Here is a 19336-nt window from a genome sequence, read left to right on the forward strand (position 1 = left end):
GTATCTGCATTCCATGCAGTGTTAACAAATTTTGTGTCAAAGGAATGCTCCCACGCATTTATGTGCCACATTGCCAGTGATATAAAAGGTGTGCTGTAGAGGGTCAAAATAAATAAATTTGTGAGACACCCTGTAGTTGCTTCTTGCGATGTAGTTTGGTAGACAGAATTGGGATCATCTGTTCGATCTTCAGCTTAAAGACCTATAAACATGGGGAGTACATGAACACAATCAGGCAACCTATTTTCCCTCGTGCTTCTAACGTCCCCCCCCCCCCCCCCTCCCCTCCTTGCCACCCTGTTACACCACCAGAACACAATTTGGCCCTTAGTATGGATATGCTAAGACATTGTACGCACATTTAATATTTGTTTTTAACCCACTTCATTTATGGATGAACATTATTTTTATACAGTTAAAACAATATTTTTAATAATCTGCAATTTTTGCATCCTCTGCAATGCAGAAAGTATTAGTCACAGAGAAAACATGAAATGGACATTTTTGTAGGAAATCTAATGCAGCCCAATTTTGTATTGGGAAACATTTCTGCTAAAGCTGTGGTTTTTGAGTTATTCCCCCACACAAATGCTCATGACTTTTAGTATGTTGTTCATGGCACTCACTCCTACCACTGAACAAAAATTTGTAAGTACACCAACTTTTTCCCCCAGTCCAACTGTTTAGGTCTTCGTTGACTGGGCTAGCAAAGCAATGAACACTGAAGATGTTGCCAAATGAATGTATTACTATTTCGCCAATTGGCAGAACAAAACAGTTTTTAAAAATATGAACACACTTTTCTACTGAAGACTGCTGTAAAGCTTTTTTAAAAAGAAAAATGTACATGAATTTTACATGTTACCTTGTGCAATCCACATTTTATCATGTTTACTTAAAATTTAAATGGGTGATATGTTTCAGAGCCAGACATGACCATTTTTATTGTATAAGAAACAATGAATGAATGACCAGCATAAATTAATGTAAAAAATATTTAATATCACATTTGTTATATAAAAGGCTGATATAGAGAACATATTGCAATTGTGGCCTTCCACCAAACTAAAGCCTCAAAAATATAACCTAAGGATAAATCAAACAGCATCACCACCATAAAGTAATTAAAATTTATATATTTGATGTGTGCAACATTGGTAAAAAAAAAGGGAGGAAAAAGCCATTTCAGTGATTGCATAAACATACAATTGTGTGTATTATTCACACAAATGTGTGTACATGCAATGATAGGAGTGAGGGAAAGGGGAGGGATATAGGGGGAGGGGGATAGAGGGGGAGGGGGATAGAGTAGGAGGGGGAGGGGGAGGAGAGAGAGAGAGATTCATTAAATAGACAGTTACTGAAAATGTTGGGAAATGTTTACATTATTTCATTTGTTTAGCTTCTCTGTGTACTGCAAGACTACCAGTCAATATGTACGACCCAACAGCCTCAGACAATTGTTAAAAATGAAGATCTACACCCTTTACTATCAATACATTGCCTCTTCCTGAAAACTACAAATATAGTCATTACAAAAGGTACCTGTAAGCTTTTCACACTAACAATGTTTGGTAACTGATACATTAATAAGCTAATATTAATCAAAGAAATACACATTGAGTGCATACACCAAAAACTCTTCTAACCATGTGTAACTTTCTAATGGCTATGAGAAAATTATATAAGAACCTTGAAACCTTTGTGTTTCATATGAACAACATTTAACTTGGAATTACAGTAATACAGAAACTTAAAGTGGTACAATCAACATGCATCTATGAAACAGTAAAAGTTTCATGAAAGGGAGTAAACATACCAATGAATTCACCATTTCCCACTACTATGAAGTCTTAACTAATTAATCAATGGAATAAATGAAGTTAATTATAATGACTGCGTACCAATGAGTTAAATAAACTGTGTAGACTATCAACATTGCTGTCTACAGACTGAATATGAATCACAAATACTAAGGTCATTAATGTTTTACTTGTACAAAAACCATTAAGAGAGGTTCATTGTTGATCAGTACAATATTCACAATATCATGAATAACTGCTCACTACAGAAAAGAAATTTACTTTTTCAAAGAATAATCATGTTCCATGCTAATTAAAATAAGGTAAGCCATATTAACAGTACTTACAGGTATTTCACAATAACTTACAATTTTAACAACTTCATTTTTTTTTTTTAAAGAAAAGCATAACATAACATCTGTGAAGGATCTGATAAACATTCCAATATTCACCATGCTTGGAGTTTTCAAAGCTTGGCATCACTGACAAAATGCACAGGCCCTACTTATCTATTAAGAAAAACTGTGAAAACAGCAACAGCAATACATCACTGAAATTGCTCACTAAAACTGGCAACATTACTTACAATTACTTTTATACAGCATGAACTCTAGAAATTAAAGTTGCTTTCAGGCAAACTTCTATTTACAGCATAACCCAGAGAAACTCCTTTCCTCATGTCTTTACTCTTTACTACAATATGAATCACATTTTACATGGAGCTGCTGCAAATGCAGCTGTGATCTTTATGAGAATAATGACAAACATTCACCATAGTATTACTGAAATGCTATGGCACTATTACAGAGATAAAGATTAAAAAGCATAAAATAACAATACTGCAGTCTTGCTCTTGGATGTACTGAATTTCAAAAAAGTCAGTAATGCCAGCAAAAGATTCTCTATGTTACACAAAGCTAAGCTAGAAAACATTTTTCAGTTAATAGGCAGGAACATTGTTATGTCTTTGGTACACACTACAAAATCTGTCACTAAGGAGACACAGACACGTACGTACATACATACATACATATGTGCGCGCGCGCACACACACACACACACACACACACACACACACACACACACACGGGACATTGGCAGAAAACAGATCACATCAATGACAATTACTATAGACATAATGACAATTATTAGTAATATTATTATTTAGTAAGGCAATTGTTTGGTTAAACTATTTTTAAAACATTTATCTGTGCAGTACATAAAACACTAATGTGTTTCTTTGTTCCACTACTATAAAAAAATATTAATTTTCTGCTTTTAATTACATCAATGATATAATGCAATTTTTATCTAACACATACCATTTACATATAGAAGTGGTATATTTCCCATAACCTGTTATCTACATATTACTTTCTGCACTTTAAGGCAGCTAGAATCCACATAAAGCAAACTCTCTGCAAAGGAGGTACGATAAAAATTATAAGCCATAAAGGAATTACATTCCTATAAAACACCATTTATTTTACATTATTTGTAAACTATATTTTTTGCTCTATTTCTTCCTCAGTCCATTAGTGATTGCTAAAACACATGTAAAACCTTAATACATATGTAGAAATGATGATGCAGTACATATTTAAAATGCAAAACTCATACAGTGAAAACTATCCTAAAGGAAAGTATGTCACCCTTCAACAAACTGCGAAACACAGTTATTTTCCAAAAATATTTTAAATCTTCCTGGAACAAATATCACTGTTACAAACTACAACACTCACTGCCAGTGACGGTATGGCATTTCATACATGCACTTCTTAAACAGGGTACCATATTTCATACACTGGTGTCTCTCAGGATTTCAGAATTTTAATTTGCTTGTACTAGTGTTCTCAAAAATCCTGAAAGACTTATTTACAAGTCATTTCAATGGAACCTGTTCAGGGACTACCTAAAGTGCACACATTTTCATAACCACACATTATATAAATTCACTGACAGTTTAACAGACTTTTTACCTACAGAATTTTTTTGACAGTCACACTGAAGAGCAAAATGTTCAGTAAAACTATGTGGAGCATATCAGAAATTTTCTTAATAACATGCAAAGCTCAAAATCACACACACACACACACACACACACACACACACACACACACACACACACACTAATGACACCATATCCTGGCACTGTTACCATCCTAACAGAGCTCCTCACATCTTCAATTATTAAGTTATATGAAAAACCTAGATTAAATCTTTCAACATTTCAACGCTATTCCACAGGCAAATATTTTAGTTACATTTCCAGGGCAGGAGATTAGTATAGTGCAAATTTAACACACCTTCAAACTAGAGACTAGATATTTTGAGCATGGCATCAAAACATAAATACTACATTGTCATTTCCTATGAAACAAACAAGATAACACCCAGTTATAATCTGAATCTCCTTAGAAGTGGAATATTTGGGCAAAAATATCTAAATAACGCTTAATTTACTATCTAAACCAGCTTAATATAGGATACAAGCACCTGTCAGCTCTTGGTGTGTGAATGCTATACTAGAAGAAACCAAGCGAACAGTTTTACTGTGCATGGAGATAACAAAAATTCAAAATAGTTGAATGATGAGGAAAGAACCTCTCTGTTCCAAAAATGAATAATTGATTAAAAACATTTTCAATTGTCTTTCTACTGAAAGCAGGTTCTTTGGAAAACACAGGAGATAAAGGAGATAATTGACTATGTTAGGCGCTCCTCACATAACCAGGAAAAAAGATTAAACCTTTATAAACAACACTGACCGCAATATGTCAGTATTTACAAATATATAATATTTATATATATATATCTCTAATAATAGTAAAATATTTTTTTTCTAGATGTACTACGGCAGTAATACTTGTGGCACACACACAGAACAGTGACTAATATATACATATATATAATATATATAGCGAGCATTTCTTACAAATAAATACATGCTGATATTTGAACAGGCACATTGATCTGAGATTATAAATGGAAGTCTGACTCTTTCCTAAATCTACCACAAATCTCTCTTAAGGCTCCTACAAAAGCTTGGTCACCATCATTCTTCAATTGTATATTAATTCGAAGACCACTGGTCATTGAAGATAAAATGTAAATATATAACAAACATCACATTTTTAAAATTGAGGAATTGTACCTTATTCTATTATATACAAACATCACACTTCCACACCAAAAAGTGAAGTGATAAAAAATTATGGACTGTTTCTCCATAAATATATACAACATTTCATTATATATAATCTGGACAAAAAAAGTGAACCACAATTTTAAAACGTGGTTACCTGCAGGCAGGAATGCTAGAACCGCAAAGAGAAAGAAAAATCTTGTTAAAGTTGTTGTCAAATAAATGAACTCTCCTTTCAATTTCATTCACAACTGAATTATTCCAAGAAAGACAAATGTACTATGAAATGTGTAACTTTCCATTATTTAACAAATAAAAAAGGGAACAGAAAACAGTAGAACAAAGGCATATGTCAATTCATTTAACCATACTAAAAACTAACTGATTTTACACAAAATATAATGCTGTGAACGTACTTCACAATTGTTAAAAACAAGTAACAGGTCCAACATTTTGCTTTCTCAATTAATTGTATGACAGGAATATTGTTGTCCTGTCCTTCATTTTCTATTAACATTTCTAATCTGCCTGGCAATTTCAGCCTCACAATCACATTTTTTAACAATATTTATACAAATCTGGTTCTCTTGACTGAGAATACACTGAGTTACACACTAACTTTGTACATGACCTGTCGTTTGTCTTCACTATCGAATTTGTGGTTCATACTGTGAATATACCTGTAAAGAAAAGAAAACCACATTTCAATATTTTGACAATGTGAAAGACAGTATTGCATACTACCTTAATAATAAAACAGCACTTAAAGTGAAGTAATAACTACTTGCAGTTCCTTCTCAACCTGGGGTCTGAGTGATTTGCCCTTCCAGAAAAACTCCTGGCCTATCGCTCTCTCCTAAGTGAGGAAGGAACTAGTAGTTCCAAATGCTAGCTTTGTGTCATCACTTTTAACTTTCTATGTGTCTATCAGCAGCACTAAACATTTCACTACCTGTGTGTAAGTAATGACCAAAAATTCTGTCCCATCATTAATTAGTTATATTTGATTTCACAGAGTTTTAAATATCAGCTAAAAAATATAAATTTTTGCCATCAATTCTTTGCTTGGTTGTGGGCCTGTGTCTACAGTCCTAGTACACAAACAAATCTTCATGCTAAAACACCACTGCCCACTATTTGAAGAGCCAAAATAAAATGGTACAGCTCATTCATAAGCTACAGTATCATGGTATAATTTAATTTCTCAAGGTATCCAGCGATTCTAAAAAACCCTTGAGTTTTCCAGGCCAATTTTTTATTTTTCTGCAGTCTGATTCTTTGAGGATTTCCTTTACTAACACGATCTCTACTAGACTTTAAAACTCATGGACAATGACATCAGCATCATGACTACCAAAGCAATTTAAGGTAGTGAAATGTGCAACACTATGTCTAACTGTCTCTTCTCATGGTCGGCATTAATTGCCACTTCTGGGACTAACACGCCCTTCATAAAGAAATAACTCATGCGTGATTTATCCAGAATTTTGGATACTATATGCTTCATAAATGGAAGGCATTCATTCCAGAACACCAAGATATCTTTCTCTGATTTGTCACACTGACCCACAAGTGGTTTGGTTCTTATCTGATGTCCATTTTCTGAGGTTGCAACTGATTTGTCATTCAGATCAGTTTTGAAGCTAGCCTGTTCCTACAAACTTCTGGTGTGACAAAATTTTCTCATTAATTCTGACTATAGACTGGAGGGAACTGTAGAGGAAAGAAGTTAAGGGAGTGTCTGACTGAAATTTAGTCACAAACAACTCCACCTGAGCACCCAGTGTCAAAAAAGGCAAGATGAGCTGTCAGCATCTTGTCCCATCAAACTATTTAGTAGATATGACTCTGAGGAACTCCAGGAAAGACCATACGTTTTGCTTTTACCTACTTCTGTTCCTTCTTTATTCATTCTATTTCCTTCACACATTTTCAAACAGCTGTTAATATTAGCCGAGACCAGACTGACACAATTTTATTTTCCACCCAACAACAATGCAAAACTTCTGTGGGTAAACAGAAGTGTGCTTGTAATATTGTCCACATCAGTTTAGTAGGGGGGAACATCGTTAAGTAGATTACATTATGCTGTTGGAAAATGAACGAGATTCCAACCAATGCTAGTACAACCTGTCCTAAAGTCGCCCTGCACTGCAGATAAGTCACATGTCCCAAAGTCAAAAAGTACGAGACCCTCTACATTACCCTCGACTGAGCTTGCTTGTCAGCTCTTAAGAATGCCTTATTAACATTAGGGCCGAACAACTTGTTTTTTCAGATTTACCTTACAATGGGATGCACCTGCCTCAAATCCTTCAACTAAATCTTTTGTAGCACTTTTTCTCAAAAACAATGACATGAGGTACCTGCTTGAGACCTGGCCCAATGTACTATTCCAAAAATGTACAAACAGATCAGACTGAATAACTATAACATCATACACAGCAACAATCCCCTGTGAAAAATGGCTCTAGTCCAAGCACTATGCCATAATTTACTTTTGACTTTTGAAGTTGCATATTGGAGGCAATGTTACTGTGTGGGGGACACATCTGAAAAGAGATTAAGTAACTACTAATGCCCCGAGGAGATTGACCTCTGCGTTTTCACAGCATCTCTCTGCAGTTAATCTGGCATCGTTGGTCATTGTTCAAAAGTTCCAGCAGAAGGTACTTATTGCCAGTGTCTCGAAGTAACACCTGCTTGCTGGGACATACCACAATTGCATGGTGCACCCCCTGCCTGTGCTGCAGCAGACTAAAATACTTGGAGGCTAGTTAGAATTTTCTTCATTGAAACTGGTAATTTTATTTTCAATTGCACTTTCCAAATCTAAAGCACCATCAGGATTGCCCTTTCCATTGTTGGAGATGACCATCACCAGAGTGCATCTAGAGATGGCAGGTGGCACCGCAGCGGCTACGTCTGATGCAGTAGCAGTGGAGTCATGGCTATTTGTGGCATTTAGGTGTTGTCACCTTCCTCGCAGCCTTGAGCCCAGCATGGTTCTTACTCTTGCACGACTGGAGAAGGCCTGCTTGCCTACATTGCTTAGTGAGAAGTTAGTCTTACGGAGCATGAAAATTCTGGACCCTCAGTCCAGTGAGGGTTGAACACATACTTCCAATTCACCGAGTAAGCCCTAAGGTAACATATACATTAGGCAGTATCGTACCTAAACAATATAGTGAGATGTGGCCAAGAGTTCACAAATAAAATCTTCCTTCAATGGATGTAATTGATAGTGGTTTATGTTGAATAAGAGCCACAGCAGCATGGGAAACATTAGCCAGTAAGGATAGAAATGATGCAAAGAGTCAAGTTGACCCCATGAACGAGGCACCTACTCCCCAGTCCCCACTAACTTCCTGCCACCTGCGTTGCACTGCAGGCTTTAGTTCAGTGTTAACTAAACTAATAACCACACACCAAAGCCAAATGACTGCTTTTCAGTGTTCTAATTACACTATTTTATGCATACCACTACGTATCTATAATGAATCTTATTTGTACACAATACAATGAGATCAATAGTTGCTGGCATACTCAATAATAATTTTTTAGTATACATCCAAAAATGTTCTGTATTATTAAAAATCTGTCATGCCCTATGTTCCCGGTTCAAAATAAATGGATATGAATAGGCTACAAACTCTCCTAAAAGCACACACACCTTTGTAGTAACACCGTGTTAGCAGACAAGGCAGTACTTTTGAACAGATCCAAATGTAAACCACATCAAATATTCCATCACATCTACTTTCTAGTCACACTGTGTAACAAAGACATAATCATGAGACAACAACAGGCCAGCATAGCATGGCCAGGCTACAGTGACAGGCATGCTAGCCATTCCATATCAACAATCAACAAGAACTAATCTCTGCACAGCTCGTCTGGAATCTGCCATGCCGGGATGGCTGGTTGGCCATTGCATCGGACTGAGCGAGGGGAGGAATTGGGGATGATAAAACTCTGGTGAAGGGGAGTCACATGGCACTGAGTTGTGCATGAATGGTGAGTGCAGTACCGCATTGTGCTAGGCAGAAGGCAAACAAATGCCTCTGCCCAAAATCAAATGAGACACCACACCTTTTCCTGCTTTTTTTAGGCAAAATTCAAAAATTCCTTGAGTTTCCCTTCAGTTTTGCTGAACAAAAAGATTCCTTGACTTTTCCCTGTTTTCCAGGATGATGGACGTTCTTTTTCTGCATTTGAAGAGGAACAACACTGTAACAATCTATGCTGTATTGGTGGAAGTATATAGCAACAATGCACCATCATATGACAGTGGCTAGGTAGAACAGATTCTTCTTGAGTGGTCAAAAAAGTCTAAATGATGATGAACGAAGGGACAGATCATCTCCCTGTGAGGAACCAGAAATCTTAAGAGAAACAGAGGCCTGGAGCTCGAAGACCAGCATATCACAAAAGAGGAAAAAGTGAAACTGAGTTATGGGTCAGTTTTCAACGTGTTCTGCAACATTTTGAACATCGTCATAGGGTAAGGTGCCGCCGAGTGTATTTTGAGACTGCCATGGTATGAAGCTAACAGATTATGCTCAGACTGGATAAACAGTCACAGGACCATACTACCAAAATGTCATGACGGGTTATGAGAGTCTGTCAAGACGCAGCATCGAAGGAAGGTGTCTGAGTGGGTGTGTGCACTCCACAAAAATGTGCTAACTCATTCTGCAAAAGACACTGTCTCACATTCTGCATCTCTGGGCTATCAAATCCTGCCTCACATGCCGTAGCCTTCTGACATGGCATTCAGAAACTTCTTTCTCTTTCCTCAGATGAAGAAACCACTACATGGCAGGCATTTTCAGAATAACAATGAGGTGATTGTAGAGGTGGAACCTATCGAGAACAGCAAAAATACAGACTTCTACAGTCGAAGTCTCCATCAAGTCGTCCATCGTTAGGGCAAATGTCCCACACTGAATAGTGAATATGTAAAAACAACTTACACTATCGCTAAGTTCTGTGGTGACAGCTAAATTTTTTCGAGATGATGATTAAAACTTTATTCCTGCCCCTCATACACCAATCTACAGATAGCACAAGGGGAAAATTTAATTTATAAATTACAGCTTTTTGTAACTTTCTGCAAGTTGATTCAGGACATTTCCTAACTCTGTAAGAAGTCACTGCCAGTATATGTGACAACTTTTCCAAATCAGCTAGCTAACCATAAATTTCACTTTATCCCAGGTGAAATAATTAATGCTATTAATTAAGACAGTCACTAATTCATAGGTCATCATATGAAAGAAAAACCTCACACCTTAGACTCAATAGTACTAGTGAGAAAAGGTCATATAGATGAATGTCAAATATGCTTTGTCAACTTTCCATAGCTTTCATTTCCCATGACCATTAAAATAAGCAAATAAAAGCTAACCCTAGCAATACCAATACATTTTCCATAACCTGTACTACAAACAGAGGAGGTAATTTATGCACAAAACAAATAAATAAATAAATAAATAATTTCTTTACTTGTTGTTAAGCTTTGTTAACAACATTATTTTTAAATAGGCACTTATGTATAAGTAGGTCCCAGAACCTAAAAATATCTTTTAGCACAATCTTAAAAATACCAACACATTTTCCGGTAAGTGTATACTGACGTGCATTACTTTAAACAGTTGCAATAAATTTCAAAAGTGCAAATTTTGTTAATTGAACATCATAACCCAAAAACTTGATAAGTGTCCACTAAACAGATGGACAACTGTAGGTATACTATTTGCATTTAATTAATGACACTGGATGTTACATAAGTAATACAAATTGTTAAAGTTAAAAACACTAAACATAGCTAAGTTCTACACCCTTCTATTCAAAAATGGCCAAGTGCCAAAGGTAATTTCAGTCTTAGTACCAGTACAATATTTGAAAGAAACTCAAAATACAAATCATGCCACATTAGTACGACAAGTTCTAATTAAATGGTCTGTATTTTTCATCAACATACAGTATAACTGATAACAAGTACAATTTTTTTTCTTTGCCAAGTACTCCTTGCTCTTCAACTCCATTGAATATTACATTTCTGATGTCAGAAACCTCCACCTTTTTTTTTTTTTTTTTTTTTTTTTTTTTTTTTTTTTTTTTTAATATCAACATGTTTCCAAGTGTCCAATTTACGTAAGGTGTATTTCACTTCTACGACTCCAGGATCCTTACTGAGAAGCCTACCATTGTTTCTTTGAGATCTTCAACTGTTTTGTTGTTACCAAGGAATCAGCAGCAGACTGAATACTGATGAAATATTAGTCAGTTAAGTCAACGACTTCAAATTTGTTAGCCTTACATTATCATGTAGGTCTTCATGTACAGATGCTTTGCACTGTCTCTTCCTCTTCTCAATCAACACAAAGTCAATGAGGCACAAGACAGACAAAAAGGAAGCTCAACATTCGGTTTCTATTCTGTGCTGTGTAATAATCACTCCATAATATTAACTGTGTTTTTAAGTCACTACTGATTAGTACATTAAGGAGACAGAACACTATCTTATTCGCTTCCCAGCCTGCGGTAAGTTCATGGTTGGTTTATTTGGGGGAGGGGACCATGCAATGTGGTCATTGGTCCTATCGGATTATGGAAAGATGGGGAAGGCAGTCGGCTGTCCCCTTTCAAAGGAACCATCCCAGCATTTGCCTGAAGCGATTTAGAGAAATCATGAAAAACCTAAACCAGGATGGCTGGACGCGAGTTTGAACCGTCATCTTCCCGTATGCGAGTCCAGTGTGCTAATCACTGCACCACCTCACTCCGTGGTAAGTTCATGCCACATGCACATACAAACTTTATTAAAATCAAACACATGGACACAAAAATTACAGCAAGATAACTGTCTCTTATAAAACATATCAGAATGTACCTGTGTTGGAGCAAATAAAATACGCTCTACGACAACGCACACTACACTACTTCTGCTACGAGGGATCTGAGATTTTAGGGATACACCTCTAAGGAGCATCACTGCATTTTCCGATTCCCTGTGATGCTTTTCACATTTAGTGTTTTTCTATTTTTGATCCCGGATTAGATTTTCAACATTTTATTTCACACAGAAGTGATCACAGGCTCGGAACGTGTTGGAACATGAAAATCTGAATGAAAGATTTTGTATGCTGTAACACTACTACTCAACTTCCTCTGCACATTTAACTGATATCTAGTACCTTTCCTTCTTCTTTTCTCCTCATTTCAATATTATTTGCTTGCAAAGCATCCGGATCATTACCATCCATTTTTCAAATTTGCTATTGGTACTTTGCATACTTTCGGGAAAACAGGTGAGCAGCATAGCAACACTTAAATCTTGGGATAAGTGTATAAACTGAAGCGACTACCGTGGCACATAGCCATGTCTTGTTACATAGATGGACTGTAATGCAAAATTAATTTATTTGAAAAATGGCACATAGCAGGTTTTTTGGTTACGCTCTCAAATAGCCCTTGACTTTTAAAAGCACGCTACTCCTCCCCCCCCTGTCTCCTGGTATTGTGATACTTTAAGCACTTTAATTTATCAATTATTAATAATACAACATTGTGAAAAAAAAGGTATGACATCATGTGAATACAGAGGTATGGCAAAACAGCGACTTCCAGACTCACAAGTTCCTCTTGGATGAGGACTGAGCAATGTGCAGGGATGGTGGTATGTAGCAACAGCCAATTCTTCCCACACGAAAGTTCTAAAATGCACTTACCTACCTACACGACAGACTACCTTTCTGCTGTGAATCGACTACCAACTTAAACAAGTAAAACTGAGGAGGAGGGGGGGGGGGGAGGAACAGGTGGGGCGCACTAAGTACATGCACATTATGACAAACCCTTACACTTAACAACACAATCATAATTTGACTACTTATCGTCACATGTGCAATGTCTACAGCTGACTGCTGAATTCACAGCTAATTATTCCTAATGTAAGAAGGAAGTTTTGAGCAAAGCATTATTCCTCACTTATTTGTTAAGGTGTGAAAAGAATGGAGAATCACACTAAATGAAATGTTCAGAGTTTTACCTCCAGTCAATGGTGTATTTATTAATTTGAGCATTATGCAGTTGAACAAAAATTGGTAGGTAATTATAGTTGGAGTCACAAATGATGGTGGTCGAGTTTAGGCTCGTTTTTCGCACTTACATCATGCAGTCTCCCACAGCCAGTACGCATTCAGTAGAATTCTGATCACTCTGGTGTGAATGTCTTACTCAACACAGGCATTATACGTGGTTGTGACGAGTTATTTAGTGAATTTTTATTCCATTTGTAGCAAGTTGCCATGACTGATGGCAGTGGTAACTGACAAAGTCCTAAAAAACAGCAAGACACATAATTTGAAGAATACTTGCTTTCATCAGTAACAAACCATGTGTATGCGTGTATTGGTACTGTCGCTTGGAACCAGTGACAATGCAATCCCCATCCATTTATCGAACTGTGTGACCAGCCATCTTTTGTAGATCGGATTATAGTTGCATCATATTAAAAGGAACCATTGTGACATTCAACTCGCATGGTTTAAGGAAACACTGGAAAACAAGCATCTTGGCAGCCAGAAAGTAATTTGAAGTCTGCTCCTCCAGTGATTTAACTGCCGAACCACCTTATTTGCCAGACTGTCAATAAGCTAATAAGCAATATTTAAAATAGTGAAAGAAACTGAGAATTATATATAAGAAACTACTCACAGGCATTCAGCAGAGTCCCAATATGGAAATTTCTAATTTAGAAAGCAATTTGGTGTCGACAAGGTGGTCACCAGAGACTGGAAAAAAAAAGAGACCTTATCTATGTGAGATACTATTACCGTATACATACAACAAAATACTAAAATTTTACCAATAGAGAAATACAAATCTAACTCCCTCTATTCAACTGCTTAATGTAATAAGAAAAATTCATGCACAGATATTCAGCTACACACACACACACACACACACACACACACACACACACACACACACTCTTTTCTCATCCCGACCCACTTCATAACTTGACAGTTTTAATTAATTTCAAAGCTGCTTGGACAAAATTATTAAAAAGCTCCAAATGTTGTTGACCTGTCATCCTCTGTTGTATGTAAAATGATGTTGAAAACTTTCACTTTATGTCAGACTACACACAATGAAACAGAACCAACTTTATCACACCATACGCATTTTGCTTTTATTTTCTGAAAGGCATCACCAGTGGCCTGAAACATATATTCATTTACGTGTCTACTAACTTGTTTCACACACCAAACACTGTTCATTCAGATTATCACATCCCAGCAAGTCAAAAAGTGCAAGAACTGTTTCTAACCTGAAAGTACAGCAGTACAGCATCTAGCACATGAAACAAATTAGCACAGACATAAATATCATACCTGCCAACTTTTGACAAGGGCTATCAGTGAAACTCACAGAAAAAAAAATAAAAAATTTCAACATACCCCGGCTTGACGAAAATAATAATACTTCTGGCCTACAAAATACAATAATTCATGCTTCAAATGGGATTCTTCATGAATCACATCTACTTACAACATAGGCCAATGATTTGTAGATGAACATAGGAATCAAGAAGAAATCCATGTTAAATACCAGTCGGCATGGAGAATATTCGTTAGGAGCATATGTAACAGGACTTTCTTGATAAATTAAGAGATTTTCAATAATTGAAAAAGACTTTACACAATAAAACCTGTTTGAAAGAAATATAAACACACAGCAAATTACATGCTAGTTCAACTTTAAAGTCATAGCTACGGCCTTTTTAGCTTCCTGTAAAAAGTCTTGAGAAAATGTTTTGTCATAACAGGGACCACATCTCCTGGTCTTTGAAACAGAAACAGACTTCAGAGATTCATTGGACATTAATGATCTGAACTCACAAGGCCAAAAATGCATTCACATTCTGCATTGCTATGGGACACGCTGAGAATAGAGAGCATTACTCTACAGATTCCGTTATACTTAAGAAGTCTATCAGCTACACATATTCTTGATATTTGTGCCCAACTGGAATCACTTTTAACACCTTGATTTGCAGCCAAAGTGCCATCTACCTGAAGAGCTATGAACTGACTCTGAAGCTCATTCATCACCTCATCTGTGGTTTCTTTCTCTTCCTTGCATAACACGATAGGAAACTTTTTGAAGAAAAAACAAATGAAAGAAAACTGTGCATCTTCAGTTTTGTCTAACCTAAAAACTTGAGCATGCTTTAACACTTCATTTCCAAGTGGAAGTTTGTTGATGATGTAGCCATAGGCAGTACAAAAGTAGTTTCTTGAGGATGAAAAGAAAAGGGATTTGCCCATATCCTGGAGATCAGTTATTGTGTCGAAGTCTGAATGACAATAACTAACTCATCATCACTTCTTTGATTTTGAATCAAGTTGTACTCAACTTCAAGCAATGAGAAGCTTTTGACTATTCTGAGCTTCACAAACTTGGCAAACAACTGCATCAGCAAATCCATTAGAAGTTCTAATAAAAAGTGAACTTGTGTCAAAAAAGTCTGAAGAGCAACATTCAATTTGTAGAATACAGTAACAGTCACATGAAGGAAAATGAAAAAGGCCTTGTTTGTTTCAAATTCTATCGAGAGGATGGACACGTAAGGGTGTGGAGACAACCTCGTGAATGCATTGACCCTGCATGTCAGCAGGGGACTGTTCAAGCTGGTGCAGGCTCTGTAATGGTATGGGGCATGTGCAGTTGGGAGCGATGTGGGAGCCCTGTTACGTCAAGATTTTTTGTCACATGCTGTAGCAGAAATCTTGCTCTTTAGGGAGGGTTTGTCACACATTTGGAAGAATGTGCTATTATTTTTGGGGCATGTGTAGTAGCAGAATCAAGAATTCTCTTCATCTAACACTCTTTGGATCCACTTTCTTCAACTCTAGATATTCTGAAAAATGTCAAGCTTGCCAAAATGTTCAGGGTGCATAATATTACTTCCCCTTTGAAGAAAGAAAGAAAGAAAGAAGAAGATCCCACTGGTCCAGTGGTCTATCCAAACATCTGCCTTAAGTTAACCACTTACACTGAAGCACCAAAGAAACTGGCATAGGCATGCTTATTCAAATACAGAGATACGTAAACAGGCAGAACATGATTCCGATGTCGGCAATGCCTATATAAGACAAAAAGTGTCTGGTGCAGTTATTAGATCAGTTACTGCTGGTACAATGGCAGATTATCAAGATTTAAGCGAGTTTGAATGTGGTGTTACAGTCAGCACACGAGCAATGAGACACAGCATCTCCGAGGTAGTGATGAAGTGGGAATTTTCCCACACGAGCATTTCAAGAGTGTACTGTGAATATAAGGAATCCTGTAAAACATCAAATCTCAGACATCACTGCGGGCGGAAAAAGATTCTGCACGAATGGGACAAATGACAATTGAAGAGAATCGTTCAACATGACAAAAGTGCAACCCTCTGACAAACTGCTGCAGATTTCGATGCTGGGCCATCAACAAGTGCCACTGTGTGAACCATTCAACAAAACATCATCGATAAGGGCTTTTGGAGCCAAAGGCCCACTCGTATACCCTTGATGACTGCACAACACAAAGCTTTTAGGCTCGCCTAGGCTTGTCAACACTGACATTAAACTGTTGGTGACTGGAAACATGTTGCCTGTTCGGACAAGTCTTGTTTCAAATTCTATCGAGAGGATGGACATGTAAGGTTGTGGAGACAACCTCATGAATCCAAGGATTCTGCATGTCAGCAGGGGACTGTTCAAGCTGGTGGAGGCTCTGTAATGGTTTTGAGGCATGTGCAGTTGAGAGTGATGCGGGAGCCCCGTTACGTCAAGATACGACTCTGACAGGTGACACACATATAAGTATCCTGTCTGATCACCTGCATCCAGTCATGTCCATTATGCATCCCGACGGACTTTGGCAATTCCAGCAGGGCAATTCGACACCACACACATCCAAAATTGCTACAGAGTGGCTCCAGGAACACTTGTCTGAGCTTAAACACTTCCGCTGGCCATCAAAATCCTCAGGCATAAAAATTATTGAGCATATCCGGGATGCCTTGCAACGTGCTGCTCAGAAATCTCCAACCCCTTGTACTCTTACAGATTTATGGACAGCCCTGCAGGATTCATGGTGTCAATTCCCTCCAGCAGTGCTTCATACATTATTTGAGTCCATGCCATGTCATGCTGCAACACTTCTGGATGCTCGCAGGGGCCCTACATGATATTAGATATGTGTACCAGTTTCTTTGGCTCTTCAGTGTAGTACATACATCTCATCCACTTTAAGTGGCAATCTTCCAGCACCTGTTTCAGCTGGTAGATTAATCAGGTGGCAAATGCAACTTAGGATGGTAATACCTTGTTGAACGTTCTTCATAACTGCTAAAACCCCATTTTTATCTCCTATCAAAAAAGGAGCATTGTCGGAGCAGAAAGCTATCCAGTTTTCAATTTATTTGATACGAGAATTCAGCTGTGATAACATTATGTTACCTTTGTTTCGCCCTGTTGAGTCCCCGTCTAATGCTGGTATGGATAGCACAGTGTTCACTCCTTTTTCCTGCAGAATATCATAGAATGCAACAACAACAGGATACAACTTGGCATTCATATCATTGCTTCATCTGTTGCAAAAAAAAAAAAAAGGTCCATTTTGAAAGCCCTTAACAACTTCAGATGATGCATTTTTCCAATTTTATTTACAATGTATGTCATTTCATGCGAGCACAGCTATATTTTTTTGCAACTTCTGATGGGGAGAACATCATCTTAACTAAAGCACCAGTATGATCAGCCACACATAAGGGCACATTGTGTTCCACCAAAAAGGAAGTTAACAGATACTCAGCTCTAATTATGTCACTGTCAAAGTTTCCACACTTGGCAAGAGAGGTGTTGATTTTCTTGTTATCTTCTTTTGATTTAACATAACTTATGTGTTTTACCACACTTCACGTGATACTTAAATCGTTTCTTGCACCATTTGCAATATTAATATCATACCCACATATATCATGCAAAAGGCAAATTTTTTTTCCTTTCTTTATTTTAGTATGTACACAAAATCAACAGAATATGATTCTTTAAATGTCTGGAAGTACTATTTCTTGTTGCATTTATTCATGACTCCTACAACAGTAAAATAGCATATGAAAATGTCCGAGAACAAATATCTCGATATGTACTAAAATATCAAAAGGAATCTGGATCAGTGAACGTCACATAAAAGTATAACATAAACACTCAAAGCAGTCAAACACTTCATTGAAACATGTCAAAGCACCCCCATTAAATTAACACGATGCCAGACTCGTGCACATATGCACATGCTAAAACACACACACACACACACACACACACACACACACACACACACACACACACACACAGAACAAATGTAATTAGTCTATATGTGATCAAAGAATATTGGTTAAATCACAACAAGCAAATGGAGTGGAACAAAGAATTTGCAGAGCAGAGCCTGTTGACATGTAAGATTCACATGGAAGAACTGTTATCCCGTCTTTAAATTCAATTCCAATGATGATGACCTAAACATCATTTGGTTAAAAGTCACAATCATATCACAGAATAAGGTATCGTCTATCTTAGACTTGCATTTGACCCACGCAAACAATCAACTGTATGGAAGTGGAGTGATTATCGAATGCTAACGTTTCAAATTTTTGTCTCTGAAGTCGTAAAATGACACTACCCATCCGTAAAATGCTGCAATTTCTGTAAATTTTAATAGATAAACTGTGAATGTCGGTAGGTTTGAAATACATATATTTTTCAGGTCACTGAGAACGCCTTTCGGAAAACGGCAGAACACATATGGCACGGTAAAACTAGTTTTACTCAATTGCACACAGATAGTACTAACATGACAATTATCAAAATAATATATCAAATGTTTCCAAAATTCAATGAGAATGACTGGAAGAGGGATGGGTTCCCAAAAAATGCACTATTCTATGCCTTTGCACTAGTTTAAATTTGCTATTGTAGAAAAATCCACATCTATAGCTGGAACAGTTAATCACTTTTCATAAAGCTGCTTATTCAATGTAATGGAATTCCCAATATGGCACAAAAAAGTAATACACCGTTAAAACTGTTACCTTCACTCAGTAAACCATAGGCTCGGTTGGTACTGATGCGTTTTTGATGGGCTGAGAGGTGCAAATCCATAAGAAGCAGCTACTTGCGGGTGTGCCGGGAACACTGCTGTTGGCTGCATATGTGCTGGCAATGGGTGTGAAGGATGAGTGGCCAAAACAGGTCTTGCACTGGCATGATGAGCAGGCGGGGGCAGCGCCCTGCTGTAAGAATAAGACGAAAAGTCACATCCTAAAACTTTC

General features: G+C 37.1%; 1 protein-coding gene across 5 annotated transcripts in view; it reads right to left on the minus strand.

Annotated features, from left to right (window-relative positions):
* Positions 1-799: 799 nt before the first annotated feature.
* LOC124622562 (homeodomain-interacting protein kinase 2-like) overlaps positions 800-19336 on the minus strand; it is a 210431-nt gene continuing 191894 nt past the window's right edge. For 3 of the 5 annotated variants that reach the window (XM_047148304.1, XM_047148306.1, XM_047148302.1), the window contains 3 exons: positions 19097-19297; positions 13672-13748; positions 800-5627 (listed from right to left, as the gene is read on the minus strand). In XM_047148304.1, the coding sequence (XP_047004260.1) occupies positions 19099-19297 (199 nt within the window). In that variant the 3' untranslated portion in view covers positions 800-5627; positions 13672-13748; positions 19097-19098. The remainder of the gene's footprint in view (positions 5628-13671; positions 13749-19096; positions 19298-19336) is intronic. The other 2 variants (XM_047148305.1, XM_047148303.1) reach the window with 2 other exon arrangements.

This window comes from Schistocerca americana, chromosome 7 (genome assembly GCF_021461395.2).
Source record: "Schistocerca americana isolate TAMUIC-IGC-003095 chromosome 7, iqSchAmer2.1, whole genome shotgun sequence".
NCBI classification, from domain to species: Eukaryota; Metazoa; Arthropoda; class Insecta; order Orthoptera; family Acrididae; genus Schistocerca; species Schistocerca americana.